The 22,120-nt window shown below is 38.0% G+C and overlaps 1 protein-coding gene across 1 annotated transcript in view; it reads left to right on the top strand.

Moving 5' to 3' along the window:
• Positions 1-22,120, top strand: part of RC3H2 (ring finger and CCCH-type domains 2) — a 52,358-nt gene that overhangs the window by 24,417 nt on the left and 5,821 nt on the right. Inside the window, exons 6-20 of the mRNA XM_082622070.1 lie at positions 1,916-2,116; positions 2,583-2,715; positions 2,828-2,946; positions 4,674-4,786; positions 11,399-11,707; positions 15,844-16,058; positions 16,740-17,173; positions 17,763-17,933; positions 19,316-19,462; positions 19,790-20,003; positions 20,243-20,327; positions 21,136-21,217; positions 21,315-21,449; positions 21,702-21,809; positions 21,907-22,055. Coding sequence (XP_082478196.1) covers positions 1,916-2,116; positions 2,583-2,715; positions 2,828-2,946; positions 4,674-4,786; positions 11,399-11,707; positions 15,844-16,058; positions 16,740-17,173; positions 17,763-17,933; positions 19,316-19,462; positions 19,790-20,003; positions 20,243-20,327; positions 21,136-21,217; positions 21,315-21,449; positions 21,702-21,809; positions 21,907-22,055 — 2,615 coding nt within the window. The remainder of the gene's footprint in view (positions 1-1,915; positions 2,117-2,582; positions 2,716-2,827; positions 2,947-4,673; positions 4,787-11,398; positions 11,708-15,843; positions 16,059-16,739; positions 17,174-17,762; positions 17,934-19,315; positions 19,463-19,789; positions 20,004-20,242; positions 20,328-21,135; positions 21,218-21,314; positions 21,450-21,701; positions 21,810-21,906; positions 22,056-22,120) is intronic.

Consider the following 22,120-nt stretch of genomic DNA (forward strand, 5'->3'; position numbering starts at 1 on the left):
TTGGAGCGCTTGAATGACCAGGTGCATTGTCAACGAGCAGTAATATTTTGAAAAGAATCTTTTTTTCTAAGCAGTAGATCTCATCAGTGGGCTTAAAATATCTAGTCAACCGTATTGTAAGCAGATGTGCTGTCATTTGGGCTTTGTTGTTCCATTTCTAGAGTACAGGCAGAGTAGATTTAGCGTAGTTCTTAAGGGCCCTAGCTAGGATTTTTGGAAAGGTAAATGAAGATTGCCTTCAATTTAATGTCACCAGCTGCATTAGCTCTCAACAGGAGAAGCTTTGAAGCTCTGAAGACAGGCACTGACTTCTCCTCTCTAGCTATGAAAGTCCTAGATAGCGTCTTCTTCCAATACAGGACTGTTTCATTTACATTGAAAAATCTGTGCTTTAGTGTAGCCTCTTTCATTAATTATCTTAGCTAGATCTTCTGTATAACTTGCTGCAGTTTCTACATTAGCACTTCCGGCAGTTTCTACGTTAGCACTTCGGGCTTGCTTCATCTTGTAATTTTATGTTACAGAGTCGGCTTCTTTCCTTAAACCTCATGAACCAACCACTGCTATCTTCAGACTTTTCTTCTGCAGTTTCCTCACGTCTCTCAGCCTTCAGAGAATTAAGGGGAGTTAGGACTTGCTGTGGATTAGGCTTTGGCTTAAGGGAATGTTGTGGCTGGTTTGATCTTCTATCCAAACCAATAAAACTTTCTCCATATCAGCATATCAGCTTTCTTATCATTTGTGTGTTCACTGGAGTAGTACTTTTAATTTCCTTTAAGAACTTCTCCTTTGCATTCACCACTTGGCTAGCTCTTGGCACAAGAGGCCTAGGTTTCAGCCTGTCTTGGCTTTCAACATGCCTTCCTCACTAAGCTTAATCATTTCTAGCTTTTGATTTAAAGTGAGAGATGTGACTCTTCCTTTCACTTGAAGCCCATTGTGGGGCTATTAACTGGCCTACTTTCAATATTGTTGTGTCTCAGGGAATAGGGAGACCTGAGGAGAGGGAAAGAGGCAGGGGAACACCGGTTGATGGAGCAGTCAGAACACACATTTATCAATTAAGTTCACCATCTTTTATGGATGTGGTTCATGGCGCCCCAAAACAACAATAGTAACATAAAATATCATTGATCACAGATCACCATAACAAAAGTAATAATAATGAAGTTTGAAATATCGCAAAAATTAACCAAAATGTAACACAGAAACATGAAGTGAGTAAATGCTGTTGGAAAAATGGCGCCAATAGATTTGCTTGACACAGAGTTGTCACAGACCTTTGGTTTGTAAAAGACGCAGTACCTATCGGTGAAGCACAATAAATTAAGTGCAATAAAACAAATTGTGCCTGTCCCCAAATTTCTCACCATAGTATACAAGGCCCTCTGTGACTCTTCTCCAGCCTACATCTTAGCCTTTAATTCCACGTGCTCTGCTCATTCATGTTTCTGTTTACCACTTGCTACTCTTTTTAGAATTCTGTTCCTCACCCTTCTTTGCCTGGGGAACTCCTATTCATTCTTCGGGACTCAGTTCATGTAGCCTTCTGCCGGGGGAAGCCTTCCCTGATACTCACCCTTCCCTCCCCCACCTGTCAGATTTAATTGCCTTTCCTTTATGTTGCCATAGAGTCTTACAATAGCACTTACACTATAACTTTCTATTTACAAGTTTCTTCCCTACCACCTGCTGAGCTCATTGAAGGAAGGCAGAACTATGTATTAGGTTTTGTAAGTTCTGCTTTGTTCCAAAAAGAATTTGTGGTGAGGACATTATTTTCTTTGTACCTTCTTCGTGTAGTATCTGATAGGCTATAGGTACCTCCCCCATCTAAAAAAAAGAAAAAGTTGTTTGGGGAAGGAGGAAGAGCAGAGTAATTCTGATGGGTTTTTCTCTCCTTTCTATTTTTTAGGTTACCAAAAGGGATGAAGACTCTTCCCTGATGCAGCTAAAGGAGGAATTTCGGAGTTATGAGGCTTTACGCAGAGAACATGACGCCCAAATTGTTCATATTGCTATGGAAGCAGGACTCCGTATTTCACCTGAGCAGTGGTCTTCACTTCTGTATGGTGACTTGGCGCATAAATCACACATGCAGTCTATCATTGATAAGGTTTGTGAAATTAGAGACGCTGATTTTATATCATTCTGCTACATTGAAGAGTATTTGAATCTTCTGAAGGGAGTAAAGAGACAACCAATTGGAGATTCCTGTTTTTACGTATAAGACTCTTATAAATATCTTTATTTTTTATTATTTTCTAACTTTTAAAATAAACTAAGGGGGGCAACAGGGAAGCAAATACAGGATGTTAGCATAAAAGCAGCCTGGCTAACCAAGTCTGTCATTTATCTATATTCTGACACCAGATAGCTAATAAATAAGTTTTCTAAGTGTCTAATGATGAATTTCATAGGGCAGATTCTGAGGTGAAAATTTAATTCATCATTGATACTCCTACTATGGAATCTGAAGACACTTGAAAACGTATTCAGTATGTTGACTGAATGAAAGCATTTGAATATAGACAGGTCATAAAAACCAGAGTAAAAACCATTCTGTTTTCTTTTTGTGTTAGCTGCAGTCTCCAGAATCATTTGCAAAGAGCGTTCAGGAATTGACAATTGTTTTGCAACGAACAGGTGACCCAGCTAACTTAAATAGACTGAGGCCTCATTTAGAGCTTCTTGCAAACATAGACCCTAATCCAGGTATGTGACAAAATAATTACTTATACTTTTTCTACCTTTGAGGTAAATAACACAAGAGACCTACTGCTAACAAATTCTTTTCCTCATCCCATCCCCTTGGTGGACTATACAGATGCTGTTTCACCAACTTGGGAGCAGCTAGAAAATGCAATGGTAGCTGTTAAAACAGTGGTTCATGGCCTTGTGGACTTCATACAAAATTATAGTAGAAAAGGCCATGAGACACCTCAGGTAAGCACATTTATTGCACTTCTGACTGCTGTTAATTTTTTTTTTTTTTTTGCGATACGCGGGCCTCTCACTGTTGTGGCCTCTCCCATTGTGGAGCACGGGCTCCGGACGCGCAGGCTCAGCGGCCGTGGCTCACGGGCCTAGCCACTCTGCAGCATGTGGGATCTTCCCGGACTGGGGCACGAACCCGTGTCCCCTGCATTGGCAGGCGGACTCTCAACCACTGCACCACCAGGGAAGCCCTGCTCTTAAATTTTTAACAGAGCATCCTGAACATCTTAACAAGCTGTTTGGTTAATGGACTCCTTATGTGACTCCACTCTCACATAAGTTTTTATTGTCTCTCTTCTTTTGAAAGAAACCCAAGTTTTAGTGCACCTGATAAATAATTCATAGTACAGCAGCAGTTTGAGGCGTATCTTGAATATGAGTTTACTGCAGGTTTTTTTGACCAACTCTAGATCTGATTCCTTCCAAATATTTTGTCTAAATTTTCTTCTAATGTGGGGAAATTGTCACTTTTTTCTCCTTTGCTGCCATACCAATGAATTCATGTTTGTGTATGTGTGGAAGTAAATAAATAAGTATTTTCAGTGTACTTTTGAAGGAATTATTTAAGGTAAAATCCTTCATTCTAGTAATAACGTCCATTTATTAAATCACTATGAGCCAGTCCCTATGTTCAGTATTTTACATATATTATTTCTAATCATCACAGCCACCTGCAAGCTAATTGCTGTTCCCAAGCTGAAGTTTAAAGAGGTTAAATAACATATGTAAGGTCATGGTGGCAGTAAGTGACAACTGGTATCAAATCTACTCCAAATTGATCTTTCCACTCTCCTGTCCTTTTTCTTTTTTTTTTTTGTGGTACGCGGACCTCTCACTGTTGTGGCCTCTCCCGTTGCGGAGCACAGGCTCCGGACGCGCAGGCTCAGCAGCCATGGCTCACGGGCCTAGCCGCTCCACAGCATGTGGGATCCTCCCGGACCGGGGCACGAACCCGTGTCCCCTGCATCAGCAGGCGGTCTCTCAACCACTGGGCCACCAGGGAAGCCCTCTCCTGTCCTTTTTCTATTAGAAGATATTACAATGTTCAAATCTTAACTGAAAGATGAATGTTTCATATTTATTAAGGTCATAGAAATAAGGTCATAGAAATAACAATGACATCTTAGATTTTGATGCAAATTATAGCACTTATGATGATGTTTTTATATTTTGCCTCATTATTTGTATGAACTTAGCTCCAAGCCTTAGAAGAAAGTTGTACTCTCAAATTGACAAATAAATTAGTATTTCTTAATTTTTAACTTCTGGGGTAAGTTGTATTCTCCCTTTTCCTGAGAACATTTAAGTGGACAAAGCTTATGACTTTTTTAATGCTTTTTGAAATTGGTTGCTTGATTTGGGTATCATAATTTTAAGACAGCAATGAATTGATGAGAAAACCTTTTATTTTCGTGGGCATTTTGTTGCCTGACAAATAAGTAACATAACATTTGAACCAGTTCCAGATAATCCTCAGAAGGAATATCTAAAATGCCAACTCAGGGTTATGCCACGTAACTCATAACAGGAAACAATGCAGTGGTAGTTGTGTCAGCACAAGAATTACTTATCTAACGTGAAAAAGAATTAAAGGTGTAACCATAAAATTCTGGAGTCCCAAGAGTGAGTGACAACTGGAATCTTCACTTTTCCAAACATTGATTTTCTTTTCATAGCCTCAGCCAAACAGCAAATATAAGACTAGCATGTGCCGAGATTTGCGACAGCAAGGAGGGTGTCCACGAGGAACAAATTGTACTTTTGCCCATTCTCAGGAAGAGCTTGAAAAGTAAGTTAGGAGAACTCTCTTTTATTTGGGATTAATTTTTGGTCATTATGAAAGTGTTATATAGAGTCTTAAGGTTTGTGATGAGTTTCAAAGATGCAATCAAGTTTGCATTGTGGAAGACTTTAGATTGAAGAATAACCTTTTCTTTTGAAACCACACCTTGTTGCTTCTGGCAGCATGGTTAACATAATAAGTGATTTAGAACCTTATTCAGGTGTCATATTTTAGACCATTGTATATCTGGAATCCATGTTTCTGCTAAACACCTGTGCAGAATGAAAGTATTCTTATGTTCACTGTTACTTGCTCAGGTTCCGTTGAAGGTAACAGCTGAGTCCCAGGTAAAATGGTAAAGCAGATACATTTTCTTTTTATGGTTTTTGGTCTTTTTAACATTCTTTTTTCTGTCTTTTCCCTTTCTCTTGTCCTGTGGGTAATCCCTTTTTCTATGTCCATTTACCCCAGACATAAAAGTAAATGGATATAAGCTGTAATATGTGTTTTCCAAGTTTTTGTTACTTTGTTTTTTAACCAAAACATTCATCATTGAGATCTCACCAAAAATTGATTCCAGCCTTTCTACTGAATAACTGGTCTTTATATCAACTCTTAATGGACATCTCTCTTTTGTTTTTAGACACTTTAAACCCAGTATGAGCTAATTTTCTCCTCTTGTACATCTTTTCTTGTAACATCTTCCATCTGCTATCCCCAAGTGTACGCTGTCCAGCCAGTTGTACGTGCCATGTTATAGGAGTCATCTTTGCCAGCTTTCACCTGCTTGTCTTAGTCACCAAGTGCTGTCAGTTCACCTTCCTGTATATTTCTTGACTCTTCCTTTTTCTTTCTATCCTTATAGTCTAAGCTGTCATCCCCTTTTCTTGATCCATAGTTGCCTCCTAACTAGTCATCTTACAGCTATGGTTGCCCACCCCCAATCCCATTATTCCCCACAAAATAGGGAGAACTTTACACATAAGGCTCATTGCAGGTAATGAGACTTGGACATCCCTGTGGATAAACATATAAAATCTACTCTGTGGCCCGCAAGACTCTGCGTCATCTAGTTTGTGCTTACCTTTTTTATCTCATCTCACAACGCTCCCTAATTTTATTGTATACTCAAGCCACGCTGACCGTTTGTCAGTGCCATGCTCGTTCCCACCTGAAGTCTTTTATATAATGCGGTTCCTTCTAGCCTTGCCTTTGGAGCTTTCCCTGTGCCTAGCTCATCCTTTCTTTTTCAGGGGCATCCCCCCAGTATTTCATACTAAGCCAGGTTCCTCTTTTTCCTGCTTGTCAAAATTATAATTAACTTACGGGGTCTGTCTTGGGGGTTGACAAACTTTTCTGTAGATGCAGATAGTAAATGTTTTCAGCTTGGTGAACCATTCATTGATCTCTGTCAACCACTCTACTCTGCCACTGTAGCGAAAAAGCCACCATAGACAATGCATAAAATGGGCATGGCTTTAAACTTTATTTACAAAAACAAGCAACTTTCACCCATAGGTGATAGTTTGCTGACCCCTGATCTATTTATTGAATGTTTGTCTGCCTTACTGAAGTGTAAGGTCCATGGACCATATCCATCTTGTTTATTATTGTCTCCTCTTTTCAGTGGCTAGCACTGGGCCCTGCACATAATGAGCTCTACAGCAACAGCAGTGTGATAGAAGATAAATGTGTGTGCATTAAAAAGAAGAGCAGAAACATGCTTCCCTTCTTACTATCCCCCTGCCTCCCCCAGAGTGGAAGATCCCGGAGAGGCTGCAGGAGTCTTAAGAAAAAAAGGGTGCTGTTTGCATGTAGTCTAGGCAGTTCTATATGATGTATACAGAGTTTTACATCAAGATGACTTTTTAGACTTGAGATATTTTGAACTTGTCCATACCTAAAGTAGAGCTTTTTAGTTAAAATAGAGCTTTTTAGGGGACCTTGCTTGGGAGCACTTAAAAAAGAGAAGAAACTGTGTGATTTCATTGTCATTCCACTCACAACTGGTGCCCACCTGAAAATCCATTTTACCTCTGACACCTTCAAATTGGCTTCCTGCTCTCCATCTCTAGTGCCTACTTCAGAACTTTATTATTTCTTGCCTGAACTTATAATGGTAGCAGTAAAAATAATAATAGCCAAATTAATCAGTCAAATTTTGTGCCAGGTGCAACATTTAATGTTTCACGTGTTTACCCAATTTGTCCATTCTACTGCTATGTAGCTTTTTTTAACTTAATTAATTGATTAATTAATTAATTTATATATTTATTTTTGGCTGTGTTGGGTCTTCGTTGCTGCACGTGGACTTTCTCTAGTTGTGGCGAGCGGGAGCTACTCTTTGTTGCAGTGTGTGTGCTTCTCATTGTGGTGGCTTCTCTTGTTGCAGAGCATGGGTTCTAGGTGCGTGGGCTTCAGTAGTTGTGGCTCGTGGGCTCAGTAGTTGTGGCTCACGGGCTTCGTTGCTCTGCGGCATGTGGGGTCTTCCTGGACTGGGCTCGAACCCATGTCCCTGCGTTGGCAGGTGGATTCTTAACCACTGCGCCACCAGGGAAGTCCTGCTATGTAGCTTTTTACATGCATCTCCCTATGTCTCAACCAAGATTTTCTTTGACAAATACGGGTTTAATCATGTCCATCTTCTGCTTTAAATTCTTAATTGGTTCCTCAGTATATCACTGGTTCTGGGCCCAATCTTGCTTTCCAGCCTTATTCCACTTTTTGCATTCTTTATTTTTTTAAGGTACATCCAGTTTAATACTATATGAATTCTTTCACTCTTCTTTCCCTTATGCATGTTCACTATATCATATGCTTTCCTCTTCTCTGTTTGGAGAGCTCCTGTTCCTGATTATACTCAGATAGCATCTTCCGTCTGAAAACTTCCCCGACTTCCCAGGCAGTGTTCGTTGCTTTCTTCACTGTGCTGCCATAGTACTGTGTACCTGGTAACTTTATAACTACCAGTTCTCTCACTGTATTGCAATTATTTATTTACTGGTGTGTATTTTCACTGGACTTCATTTATTTTATGTGTTATTCATCTTTATATTTTCTGCACTTAACAGGTATTTGACATGTAAACTCAGGATATTTATGTTGAAAGAGCAAATAATCTATAGTTCATATTTCCAACCAGCTTCACACTCTCTGTTGCTGTTAAATAAAAGAAGAAGAAGAAGAAGGAAAAACAGGGTAATACAAAGCATTAAGAAAATGGAAGCTGTCATTATCTCGTTGGTTAAAAAAATGCATGTTGCTACCCAACTCTGGACTTTTTGAGGGTGGAGCCTTTATCTTAGCTCCCGTAATGTACCAGAAGGAATTCAGCAAATGTTTGTTTAACTTAAATAAAGTTTATCCCAGCCTGCTTTCTCTACTATACATATCTCTAACCAAACAAATGCCCAGAATCTCTCTTAAGAATATTTGTGTGAATATATTTTAGAATTTAGGGTGTTGGAATCCTGTTCCCCAAAATTGCTGCATTCTGGAGAGTATCAAAAGCCTGAGGTGAACCAGCTCAAGAAATATTTTAAAAAGTGGTTGTTAAGTGCTAGGTACTATTTGAGGTACTTCTAGTGGGGAAAGAAGAACAGTAAACATGTAAACAGACAATTTCAGTTACTGATAAAATGCTATAAAGAAAGTGAGGTGGAAACAAGCTTGTCATGTTCAGGAACTAGAAAGAAGACGAGTGTGCCTGGAGAACGAGAAGAATGGCAAAAGATAATGTTGTAGAGGTTAGGCGAGGGCCAGACCATATTGGCTTGGTGGACACTGGCAAGGAGTTTGCATTTTATCTTGGAAGCCATTATAGGGTTTTATTCAAATGGAACAATGAGATTTTAATTTTGTCTTAGAAATGTCACTCTAGTGTCTGCATGATGTAGACCAGTTAAACTGCTGCAGTGGTCCAGGCATGAGATTAGTAGCTTGGTCCTAGGACTATAGTAATTGAGATGACGAAAAGTAGCCAGATTTGTAATATATTTTGGAAGTAGAGCTGATAGGACTGATAGATCGAATGTGGGGTATAAAGAAAAGAGAAGATCAAGGATGACTCCAAGGTTTGGGGCCTGCATAACTAAGTAATGTCTTTTACTGAAATAGGAAATGCTTGGGGGTGGAAAATCAGTACTCTTGGCCATGTGAAGTTTAAGGATTACTCCACATTCATGAGGCAAATATTTATGGAACACCTAACATGTACCAGGCACTGTGCTGAAGATAGAGAGATGAATAAGGAACGCAGAATTCTTGCTCTCGTGGGGCTTACATTGTAATAGAGAAGATCAACATAAACTAAATAAATAGAAAACATAATATCTGGTACTGATTGGCACTATGAAGAAAAATAACAAGGTAAGGAGAAGGAGATTGGGAAAGGGGAGATATTTTAGATAAGATTGTCTGGGAAGGGATCCCAGAGGATATGACATTTAAGCAGACACCTGAATGAAGTGGTGATGCACTAGAGAAGAAAAGATAATTATAGGAGTGAAGTCTTTGAGAAGGCAAATGGGCTTGAGACCTGGGGTGCAAGTGGAAAGATTGGCCTGAGTTAGGAATAGGAGCTCTTCCCCTCCTATTTTAGGTGGAGTGTGTAGTTACAGAAGCAGGAAGGTTGGCGGGATTGGTGATGGAAAGATAAGTAATTCTTCTCTGGTGTCATCTGTTTTCTCTGTGAAGTGGGAGGCAGCATGATCAGCTGTGGCGGGGCTCTGGCGAATGGAAGGGAAAAGGATGTTAGAGATAGGAAAGTGAATTTAGTAGAGAAGTGTATTAAGGTAGTGCTTAGCCATTTTAAATACTTGATCATGATTTTGAAGAGAGTTTAGTCAGCATGATTTTTCTCTAGCAGCATTCACCTACTTGAGCAGACACAGAATAAGAGAATAAGCAACAGATTGGATTGGGGTTTTACCAGGTGAGTTCAACAGGGTAATTGGACCAAGGGAGTTAAAGGTATTTACAAGGGAGGAATTAATGGTAGATAATGGATTCTAAGCTGGGTAAGGCAGGGAGCCAATACTTGAGGGAGCTCATGGATGACTTTAAAAGAATAGGAAGTAATTGGCTTTTTCAACTGTGAGGTCCAGATTCCAAGCCTAAGTCTTTAGCTGCCTAGATGCCAGGAGTCAAGTATGTATCCCTGTTTGTCCCTTACTTTACCTTACTCCTCTCTTTTAAGAGACTCACAATTAAAACTTTATTTTTTGCCTGCCAGAGCAATCTTAAGGATATTTGAAATTTATCCTTTGAGAATGGAAAGCAAGGAGCAGCTGGGCATTTTGTGCAAGAACCTTTGAAGTGAAGAATGAAGAGCAGGTTTCAGAGTAGTGTGTTGAGGAAAGCACTGGCCTCTCCATGCCACCAAACTGCCTTTCTAAAATATAGGTCTGCTCATAACCCTCATTCTTCAAGAAGTAATCATTGGTTCCCCAGATCTATAAGATGACATATATAAGCTGGCCATAACCTGTGGTTTTTTTGAACTTCATGTTCTATCACTCCACCTTTAGCCAGTCTCATCTGGGAATACTTGTCTTTACTGAGCTTTGCTGCTTCTGTCAGTGTGTGTGTATGAATGAGATGGGGAGAATTGAATGATGAAGCAGTTTATAGATACTGGAGGACTAAAAGGGAAACTGTTGTGAAGGCATTGCTCATCACTAACACTGTTTGTATTTAATTAGCATATGTTTGGTTATATATAACATTAATATCAGATTAATTTAGGTATATGTAATTATGAACCCGTATGTGCATAGTCGTCTTTCTATTCCTATAACATAGTTGTTCACCACTTTAAAATATTGGAGGGAACACTGACTAGGACTACATTGTAATGAAATTTTTGTTGTATGACTGGAAATAAATTTTCTTAAATGGAATCGAAGATCAGGTTGCTTCATATATTAGAGTATTATATCTGACCACCATAAATAAAACCCTGAATTTAATATCAGGAAATATCTTTAATCCTTTTACTTTTTGCTTTAGTCATAAACTAATCTGAAAAATAGAATACTAAATTTCTATATTTTGATGTAATGTTTAAGAATGAGTTTTGGGGTTTTTTTTAATCTCTTTAAAATTATATGATGCCTTAACAATTTGGTAACAGAATTCTTTCAACTCTTGCATACCTTTTCATTCTACATTCCCAAATAAATTTGGTATGGTTACTTTCATTTTTATATCGTGTACTTTCTATTCCAATTGTACAAAATTTTCAAGATCTCTTCCCACTCTCTCAAAATAGTTTTTTGAATACATTTGTACTTTTCTTGCTACATTAATTATGTGTCTACATACATAAGTATTGTGTGTACATATATATATTGTATATGGCAGATACATTTTCATGTGGCTATCATAGCAGAGTTTGATGTAGACTGTATTTGATATTTAGCTGAAGAAACTTTTAACATCTTTATTGGAGTATAATTGCTTTACAATGGTGTGTTAGTTTCTGAAGAAACCTGTTTTTCAAAGTTGTTCTTCCTTTTAACATTTTTTCCTATTGCTCCCTCCCCCCCTTTTTTTTTTTTTTACTTAGGGTAAGATTTAGTGAAATATTTACTGATATGTTTATTGTTTTTGAAACAGGTATCGATTAAGGAACAAAAAGATCAATGCAACTGTAAGAACGTTTCCTCTTCTAAATAAAGTTGGTGTAAACAACACTGTCACAACCACAGCCGGAAATGTCATTTCTGTCATAGGAAGTACTGAAACAACGGGGAAAATTGTTCCAAGTACAAACGGAATTTCAAATGCAGAAAACAGTGTTTCCCAGCTAATTCCACGTAGTACTGACAGTACATTAAGAGCTCTGGAGACTGTGAAGAAAGTGGGGAAGGTTGGCACTAATGGTCAGAATGCTGCTGGGCCTTCTGCAGAGTCTGTAACTGAAAAGTAAGTATTAGGTAAAAATGTTTAACGTGAGTAATTTAGCCTTTTTATAAGTACCTGAGTATTTTTATTTATCCTGAGGAAAAGCAGTTAATCAGAATTTTTATGCAGAATGTTTCATGTAGTAGAAAAAGCACTAAATACCAAAAAAGTTGAGTTCTAGTCCTGGATCTGCAATTGAATAGCTCTGTGGCCTTGGAAATTCACTTCAACTCTGGGTTTTGTTTTCTTCAACTGTAAACTGAAGAGGTTGGACCAGAATTGAGTTTTTCTCACCTTATTTCCTTGAACTTTAGGATTGAGTCCATAGAGGTGCCAAAAAGGAACTAAGTAGAAACCTAAGCAGGTGAGATGCTTGAGCCTCCAGCCCGTTTCAATTAGAACAGTTCCACTTTATGCTCTGTAATGATGTGTAGTTGTTAAGCGGGAAATCTTTAAAGCCAACTCTGGGTTCAAATTCTGGCTCAGTGTTACCCAGCTGTTTGATCTTAGGCCAGTTACTTAATCTGTCTTGCTCAGTTTACTTATCCATAAAATTGGTATAATAATACTACCTGCTTCATATGTTGGTTGTGAGGATTAAATGAGTTAATACTGCAATCTGCTTTGAACAGTGCCTGCCACATAGCACTCACTAAATATCTGCTGCTGTTATTATAACTACCATTATTATTATTACCATTATTGTTGTTTTGGGGTTTCAGCACAAGATTTAATTTGGCGGAAAGGTTTTGGTTCTTTAAGAAAAAAGTTTTTAGGGCTTCCCTGGTGGCGCAGTGGTTGAGAGTCCGCCTGCCGATGCAGAGAACGCGGGTTCGTGCCCCGGTCCGGGAAGATCCCATATGCCGCGGAGCGGCTGGGCCCGTGAGCCATGGCCGCTGAGCCTGTGCGTCCGGAGCCTGTGCTCCGCAACGGGAGAGGCCACAACAGTGAGAGGCCCACGTACCACAAAAAAAAAAAAAAAAAAAGAAAAAAGTTTTAAAACTTTCCAATTATCTGAAAAGTTACTTCCACCTCTAATATCTCAGGCTTTTGTATTCTTTTAGCGTCTTAAAATCTGAGCTAAAGCATGTTTAGATTATGTTGCCCATAAATAGTCTGTCGATGTCTATTATATACCTTTTGGGGAAAAAGTGTTATGCTAGGCACATAGTAAATTGCTGGGGATTTCAAATAATAAATGGATAGGTAGACATTTATATTCTTTATTTCTGCAATTATCATGTGATTGGGAAATTTGTTTATCAGAGGATTCTTATAATTTTTCCTCAGAGAGATCTTCGAAGAGATAAATCAGAGAACACTCTCTCGTTTAGCAAATGTTATTTACACACTAATACTGAGCTCTGATTTTGGCACTCTTGAAAATACATGAGAGTGCCGCAACTGAGATCTAACACAGCCAAAAAAAATAAAGAAAATTTTAAAAATAAATAAAGAAAAAAAATAATAAGATACATGAGATGTATAAGATATCTGTGCATTTAAGAAACTTATGAAGACATAGTTGGGGAGACAGCATTTACATAAATGAAGCAATATTGGAGTTGGATTAAAGAATAGGAAAATTTTATATTGCTGGGTGAAATATGATAAGATTTAGATAAGTAGGTTGGCACCAGATTATGGAGATCTTGTGTTAAATATTTTTAGGAAATGAGCTTTTGAAGGGTTTTGGCAAGGTAAAGTTGTAAAACCATTTTATATTCATAGTGAAATGTTACTCAGCCATTAAAGAATAAGGTACTAGTACATACTACAGTATGGATGAACCTTGAAAACATTATATTAAGTGAAAGAAGCTAGATACAGAAGCCACATATTGTAGAATTCCATTTATGTGAATGTCCAGAATACGCATATCCATAGAAGACAGAAAGTAGATTAATAGTTGCTAGGGCTGGGGGACAAGGGGATGGGGAGTGAATGCTAATGAGTACAGGTTTCTTTTAGGGGTGGTAAAAATGTATCAGAATAAGATAGCAGTGATGGTTGTACAGCCTTGGGAATATACCAGAAATCACTGAATTGTACACCTTACAAGGGTAGATATATCTTAGTTTTTAAAAAAATGATGGACTAGAGAAAACAACTTTCAAAAAAGTAAATCTCGGTAAATAAATCATTTATTCATTCAGAAATTATGGATCTTCTACTATGTGCCAAATACCAGGACAATTGGCATAGTTAATGAAAATGAAGTAGATATACTCCCTGCTTCTAAGAGTCTTCCAGTGTAGTTTGGGAGACAGACATAAACAGATATCATATAATATATTCTGAAAGGTACTGTAATGGAGTTGTGTTTCAAGTGTTATTAAAACACAAAAAATCACAATAATTCTACCTGGAGTTATTGTGGAAGGTTTTTTAGAGGTAAGGTGATGACACCTGAGCCATTCCAAAAGTATGGCTAGTTAGGAAGGAAGGGTCTTGTCTGTAGAAAAAGCAGGACAGGCAAAAGCATGTAGGTAAGAGGGCCTGCTGCAAAGGACAGCCTAGAATCCTAAATTCATCTAGAATCTAGCTGTCTGGCTAGAATGGGACTGAAAGTTAGCTTTTTCCTTGAGTCTGGATTTTTGGGATAGCTTGCATGATTTCATAAGGCTATGAACCTTGTCATGGATTTTGGTACCTTTTTCCTGCAAAGTCTAAGAATTTGTCATTTCAAAGTACTTATCTGAATTTTATGGTATATAACATTCTGCTATGGAGGACCAGATAATCTATGTAAAGCACTTAGAATAGTGCCTGGAATGCACTCATTAATTGATTAGTGTTACTTATTATTGTTAAGAGGAAATCCTAATCATTTTCCTTGTTGCCTTTATTGAACTTCAAAATATAAGCACAGCACTAAAATATCTTTAAACTCTAAGCCATTTGTACTTACTATTATTATCCACAGTTTCTTATTTTCTGCATTTTAATACACAATTACACATAGAAGTAAACATCTGCTAGACTAATCTCTGCTAGACTTAAAGGCAGCCCATACTCCTTGTTATTTATACTCTTGCTTTAAAAGAGCTTCTCTAGTTTGAGAAAAACCCTCTAATCTAGTTGAGATGCAATGTATTGAATTCCTGCATCATTAACAAGATCTTTTTCTTGCATCACCACATATCTCAGCTCTGCCAAAGTTTGACCTCTTCAGAGGGCCTAAGAAGCCATGGTGAGATCCTCTGGAGCTGATCGCCTGGTGAATCAACAAAGAAAATCCTTTGTGTTTTTTTTTTTAAAAAAAGAAAGCTTGTGTGTTTTGCATCAATTTAATGAGTAACCATTTCATTGGCATTCTGTTCATCTAGCAGATATTTACTGAGTACCTACTACGTGGCAGGAACTTTTCCATTTGTCCAACAAATATTTACTGAGTGCCTCCTGTGTGCCAGAAACTGTTTTAGATCCTGGGCATGTAGCAGTTAACAAAATGGACAAAAATGGCCTTTCTTCAATAAGTTTACATTTCAGCTAATCTAATGCTTAATATTTAGAGCAGTCCTTCCCTTTACATATGTCTTATTTGTGTCAAAAAATTCAACTGGTAAACTATATTGTTTCTGTTGAGAAGTTATTGAACAGGATTTTTTTTAAACTTCCAGTAGGAAAAATCTTTGTTTAAAGTATGAGTAAAAAGGGACTAGTGGGCCTCCCTGGTGGCGCAGTGGTTGAGAGTCCGCCTGCCGATGCAGGGGATACGGGTTCGTGCCCCGGTCTGGGAGGATCCCATATGCCGCGGAGCGGCTGGGCCCGTGAGCCGTGGCCGCTGGGCCTGCGCATCCGGGGCCTGTGCTCCGCAACGGGAGAGGCCACAACAGTGAGAGGCCCGCACACCTCAAAAAAAAAAAAAAGAAAAAAAAAAAAGGGACTAGTGGGTCACATCGTGCCTGGGATTTGTTTGCAGTTTTTTGTTTTGTTTTTCACCCTCACCAAAGTATGAGATCTGTTGCTATAATCTTGTGAAGTAACAGTGTAAGGTGGTAATGAAATTCATGACCTTATTTGTCACTGTGGAAATACCTGAAGCATTTGCTGTTAGTGGTCACTATAATTTTATGAACTATTCCTACTGAGAAAGACTTTTAACAGTCATAGATAGTGATTTATCATTTGCCCTTGTTAAATTTTCTCTCCAGTAAAATTGGTTCTCCACCCAAGACTCCTGTAAGTAATATAGCGGCTACCTCAGCTGGGCCCACTAATGTTGGAACAGAGCTGAATTCTGTGCCTCCAAAATCCAGCCCATTTATAACTAGAGTACCAGTATATCCTCAGCATTCTGAAAACATTCAGTACTTTCAAGATCCAAGGACTCAGATACCCTTTGAAGTCCCACAGTACCCACAGACAGGTAAGTAATTTTAGACAATTCTAAGAAAAAAAGAAACTACAATATAACATTTGTTGTAATAAGTTAGTGAATCATTTATATCTATCTAGAAAATCTACATTAAAAAATTAATCCTTTGGACTATATGACCCCTAAGTTTTCTTCCTGTCCTAAGAATCTGTGATTTTACATACCAGTAGTTTTAAGATTCTCATTCCTATGAATCAAATGTAGGGTCCATGGATGAGCTTTAGTGAGTTCTGTATGTCCTCTGAAATAGTATACTAAATGTTTGGTTTATATATACTTAAGTATAATTTTGGAAAGACAATGCGCAGCTTATATAGATTGTGAAAGAGGTCTTTAACCTCTGCTCCCCAAAAGGTTAAGAATCCATGATGTAACTAATTACTTAATCTAAAACCTGTGGCAATACATGGCCTAGAAGGAAATTTACCAGCCATCTGTTAATAGCTCATCAAGTGTTTTTAAGGAGCAGTTTAACAAATTATTGAACATTAATGATTTTCATATAGTGGTGTCTTGAAAGCGTGTAGTGTCTTTCTAAACCAGAGGTAACTAAAGTAAAGTTCAAAGCTTATTTTATTTTCCAACATTAAAGGCTGCTTTAGACTTTAAACCATTACAAAATGTTAAATTTTACTAAGATTACATTAAATATTCCTTTTTCCAATTTTCAAGGATACTACCCACCACCTCCAACAGTACCAGCTGGTGTGGCTCCCTGTGTTCCTCGCTTTGTGAGGTCCAGTAATGTTCCAGAGTCCTCCCTCCCACCTGCTTCCATGCCATATGCTGATCATTACAGTACATTTTCGCCTCGAGATCGAATGAATTCTTCTCCTTACCAACCTCCTCCTCCGCAGCCGTATGGACCAGTTCCTCCAGTACCTTCTGGAATGTATGCTCCTGTGTACGACAGCAGGCGCATCTGGCGCCCACCTATGTACCAACGAGATGACATTATTAGAAGCAATTCTTTACCTCCAATGGATGTGATGCACTCGTCTGTGTATCAGACGTCTTTGCGGGAAAGATATAACTCATTAGATGGGTATTATTCAGTGGCTTGTCAGCCACCAAGTGAGCCAAGGACAACTGTGCCTTTACCAAGGGTAAGTGATAATGGAAATAGGAATGCTGATATAGTGTAGTGGTTAAGAGTCTAGAGTCTGGTGTTAGACCATTCAGGTGTATATCCTGGCTCCTCCACTTACTTATTGTGTGACTTATGGAATTTTACTTGACTTCTCTATATCAATTTTTTTGTATTTGACGGAAATCATAGTAGTACCTACCTCATAAAGCTGTTGTGAGGATTAAATCAGAAAAAGCAAAGCTCTTAGAATTGGACCTGATGCATATTCATGCTCAATAAATGTTATGTTTGGATACGAAACTGAAGGGAAGGTAAAAAGAAATCTTCAAAATACAAAGACAGGGCCTATTTTTAGTATCCCCACGTATATACATATGATTTTCCTAAACCAGAAAAGTGAGTGCTCAGATTTTACTTTTAACATTTGACTAAATATTAACCCTTTCGTTTAAGTGTATGGAGAATAGGCTAGGGTGACTTCCCTACTGTATTTTTTTTTTTTGTCCCAACAATATAGTAAATGTTCACATTATTTCCACGGAGCATAGTTAAATTTATTTACCACTCCCTAGATGATTAAGATTGTTTCTTTTATCCCCCCTTAGGAACCTTGTGGTCATTTGAAGACCAGTTGCGAGGAGCAGATAAGAAGAAAGCCAGAGCAGTGGGCACAGTACCACACTCAGAAAGCACCTCTTGTCTCTTCAACTCTTCCTGTGGCAACACAGTCACCAACACCACCTTCTCCTCTATTCAGTGTAGACTTTCGCACTGATGTAAGAAAGGTTTTAATTACTTGATGTTGCAGGGATAGGTCAGACAACTGACTTCAGAGCACTCATTCAAGCCAGAGTTACCTATGTTGGATATTTTGCATTGGTTTGGTGGCAGTTGAGTTTAATTCAATAAACACTGAGTATGTAAGCACTATGGCTAGGCATTGTGATACTCTGAAGACCACTAAATCACAGTCCTTTTTCCACCAAGAATTCAAAAATCTTTCCAGCGGTATAGTTCTCATTATTTTTATGGCTTTTATTAATAATAAGATTTATGTCCACCATTTATTGAGCACCTACTTGTGCCAGGCACTGTATTAAGCAGTTATTTTATTTAATTCTTACAGAATCCTTAGGGGGCAGGTATTACCCATATTTTGCATGTTAGGAATCCTACTCAGAGAAGTTAAGTAATTTGCCCAAGTAGTAAATTCACCCTATAAGTAGCTTGGATTTGAATTCTGGTCTATCTGAGACATTCCTTCCCTACTTCACAGGAGGTGCAGAAATGCCTGCTGTATTATTTATGGTGTTTTAAATCACTGTTAATTATTGTTCTTATCATTTCAAAACAAGTTTTTGTACCAGGATTGTTTTAATGTACCCTGTTTTCAGTACTGTTACATTTAGAGCAAACCATTAATTTTTTTTTTGATTCATCTGGTTTATTTCCTATCCCTAGAGATACTAAAATAAAATTTTTTTCTAGTCTTCATTAGGAAAAATTTCAAACATATGCAAAAGTAGAGAGAATAGTAATAAACTCCATGTACCCGTTACCCACAATTATCAACTCAGCCCATCTTGTTTCATTTGCACCCCCTCTTCCTACTGGATTATTTTGAAGTAATCCTAGACATCATATTTTTCCATCCATAAATATTGAATTTTTAAAGTAGATCCAAATTTATCTCATCAAACTTGTACTTCTTCAAAGCAGCTAACCATCTTGACAAGAGTGATAAGAATTGCCACTTGCTTAATATAAAAATGTATTTGTATTAATCTGTGTATGTGTATGTGTGTGTTTTCTTTTGCTTTTTTTCATTTTTTAGAGCACTTTTTACCATGTTAGAGGCATGCTATAAATTGTTGATTGGTCTGTATAGTATCAGTCAGGGGTTCCTTATGATTTCTTAAAGGACAAAGTAAAAAAGAGAAGGCATTCTCTTTTCTATTAATACGTAATATAAATACAAATAATATAAATACCATTTGTTACTTGTTACAGTTTTTAATATTAGTTATTGAATGTTTAATTGTTCACTATAAAGTGCTGTGAATTCTATAATAGTTACTTTATTTTAGTTACAAGTTTGTAAATTTAAATTTCTTACCAATTGCCTGTGCCTTTTTTTTTTTTTTCTTTTTTTAATCAGTTCTCTGAAAGTGTGAGTGGCACAAAATTTGAAGAAGATCATCTTTCCCATTATTCCCCCTGGTCTTGTGGCACCATAGGTTCCTGTATAAATGCTATCGATTCAGAGCCCAGAGATGTAATTGCTAATTCAAATGCTGTGTTAATGGTATGATTTGGGGGGCAAGGGTTGTCGTGCATGTTGACTCAAGTTTTAGAATGATTGAATGCTTTCATCTTCATATCGTTGGTATGTTACTCATCTGTAAGCAGCAGAGTTACATTTAGGTAAGCCTGAAATAAATTGCACTTAATGTTTAAATTATTTGGGCATAGTTGAGTGTTTTAAAGTAGATGTTGGGTTATCATTGAGATATACAGCTAATGTTAAATTTACCAGAAAACTTAATTTAATGTCTTTTGAAAGCATGTACTTGTATTATTAGCTGAAGTAATTGCCAACAATCTTTTTATTGATTTTCTTTTATTTATGCAGGACCTGGACAGTGGAGATGTTAAGAGAAGAGTGCATTTATTTGAAACTCAGAGAAGGACAAAAGAAGAAGATCCAATAATTCCTTTTAGTGATGGACCTATCATCTCAAAATGGGGTGCAATTTCTAGATCTTCCCGTACAGGTTACCATACCACGGATCCTGTCCAGGCCACTGCTTCCCAAGGAAGTGCGACAAAACCTATCAGCGTATCAGGTGATCCATTTAACTAATACTTCACCTGATATGTTCTAGCACTGTGCTTTTTAATCCTCACTCTGTTAGATACAGAACATTTCTCTTCATTTAACAGCCACAGTAAACTCAGAATTAAATGGCTTAGCCAGGAGAACATGGCTAGTTGGATAAATATGGATTTTTTTGAAAAGTATACATTCACATCTATATCTGATCTTTCACTTTTCTGATCATTGTTTCTTTCTACATTTCTATAGATTATGTCCCTTATGTCAATGCTGTTGATTCAAGATGGAGTTCATATGGTAATGAAGCTACGTCATCAGCACATTATATTGAACGGTAACGTTATGCTTAATTCTTTAGGATTCTCTATTCTCAGAGTACAGATCCTACTCCCAGTTATTCATGAACTGTGCTTTGCTAGTTTTAGCTATATAACAAATTTCTGAAAAAAATTTTACATTTGGAATAATGACTGAAACTTTCAGGGTTGATCTGTTATGTAAAACATATATAGGACTTCCCTGGTGGTGCAGTGGTTAAGAATCTGCCTGCCAGTGCAGGGGACATGGGTTTGAGTCCAGGTCTGGGAAGATCCCACATGCCGCGGAGCAACTAAGCCTGCGTGCCACAACTACTGAAGCCCGCCTGCCTAGAGCCTGTGCTCCGCAACAAGAGAAGCCACCACAATGAGAAGCCCGCGCACTGCAACACAGAGTAGCCCCTGCTCGCCACAACTAGAGAAAGCCTGCGCACAGCAATGAAGACCCAACGCAACCAAAAATAAATAAATTAATAAATTAAAAAATATATATAGGGCCTCCCTGGTGGCGCAGTGGTTGAGAGTCCGCCTGCCGATGCAGGGGATACGGGTTCGTGCCCCGGTCTGGGAGGATCCCATATGCCGCGGAGCGGCTGGGCCCGTGAGCCATGGCCGCTGGGCCTGCGCATCCGGAGCCTGTGCTCCGCAACGGGAGAGGCCACAACAGTGAGAGGCCCGCATACCGCAAAAAAAAAAAAAAAAAAAAAAAAAAAAATATATATATATATATATATATATATAATATATAGTCGTTATATAGTCATTACTGCTTTAATTGGTTCATTTATTTCATTTTTATAACAGTAAACTTATTTTTCTTTAAAGGGACAGATTCGTTGTTACTGATTTATCTGGTCATAGAAAGCATTCCAGTACTGGAGACCTTTTGAGCATTGAACTTCAGCAGGTAGGCTCTGTGTCACTCTGCTTTGAATTTTTTAAAAAATAGAATGACATTTAAAAGTTATGGATGGAAGCTGACTTTACTTTTTTTTTTCCTCTAGGCCAAGAGTAACTCGTTGCTTCTTCAGAGGGAGGCCAATGCTCTGGCCATGCAACAGAAGTGGAATTCCCTGGACGAAGGCCGTCACCTTACCTTAAATCTTCTAAGCAAGGAAATTGAACTGAGAAATGGAGAGGTAAGGAAACTGAACCTCTCAGCTTCATGCCCAATATATTTGCTGTTTGCTGCTGTTGCATGTTATTTTATGCCATACTTAGTGCAAAATTTGGCTTTTTCTGGTGGATGAATGCTTTTAAAACTTAAGAGTAGAAATAAAATTGTAGTCCCAGATTTCTTTTTTTAGATCAATCATTGGGACTCCCATTTTAATTTAAAAGGGAAGCCGCAGTTTCCACAGATAGGAAATCACCATTTTTCTTAATTACAGAGTGATTATACAGAAGATGCAGCTGATACTAAGCCTGATAGGGATATAGAGTTAGAGCTTTCAGCACTTGATACTGATGAACCTGATGGACAAGGTGAACAGATTGAAGTAAGTACTGCAGTCACACATCTAGGAGGCTTTACTCCATTGGAAATTAAAGTACAGAATACTTTCATACTGAAGGATTAACATTTTATTTTCGTAGGAGATCCTGGACATACAGCTTGGTATCAGTTCTCAGAATGATCAGTTACTGAATGGAACAGCGGTAGAAAATGGGCATCCAGTCCAACAACACCAAAAGGAGCCCCTGGAGCAGAAGAGACAGAGTTTAGATGAAGACCATGTGATTCTGTGAGTGTTAGACATAAAATTCATAACCAGTGGGCATAGGGCATGAATAAAAATAAATAGATGCA

Source organism: Mesoplodon mirus (assembly GCF_964341445.2).
Source record: "Mesoplodon mirus genome assembly, chromosome: 1".
NCBI lineage: Eukaryota > Metazoa > Chordata > Mammalia > Artiodactyla > Ziphiidae > Mesoplodon > Mesoplodon mirus.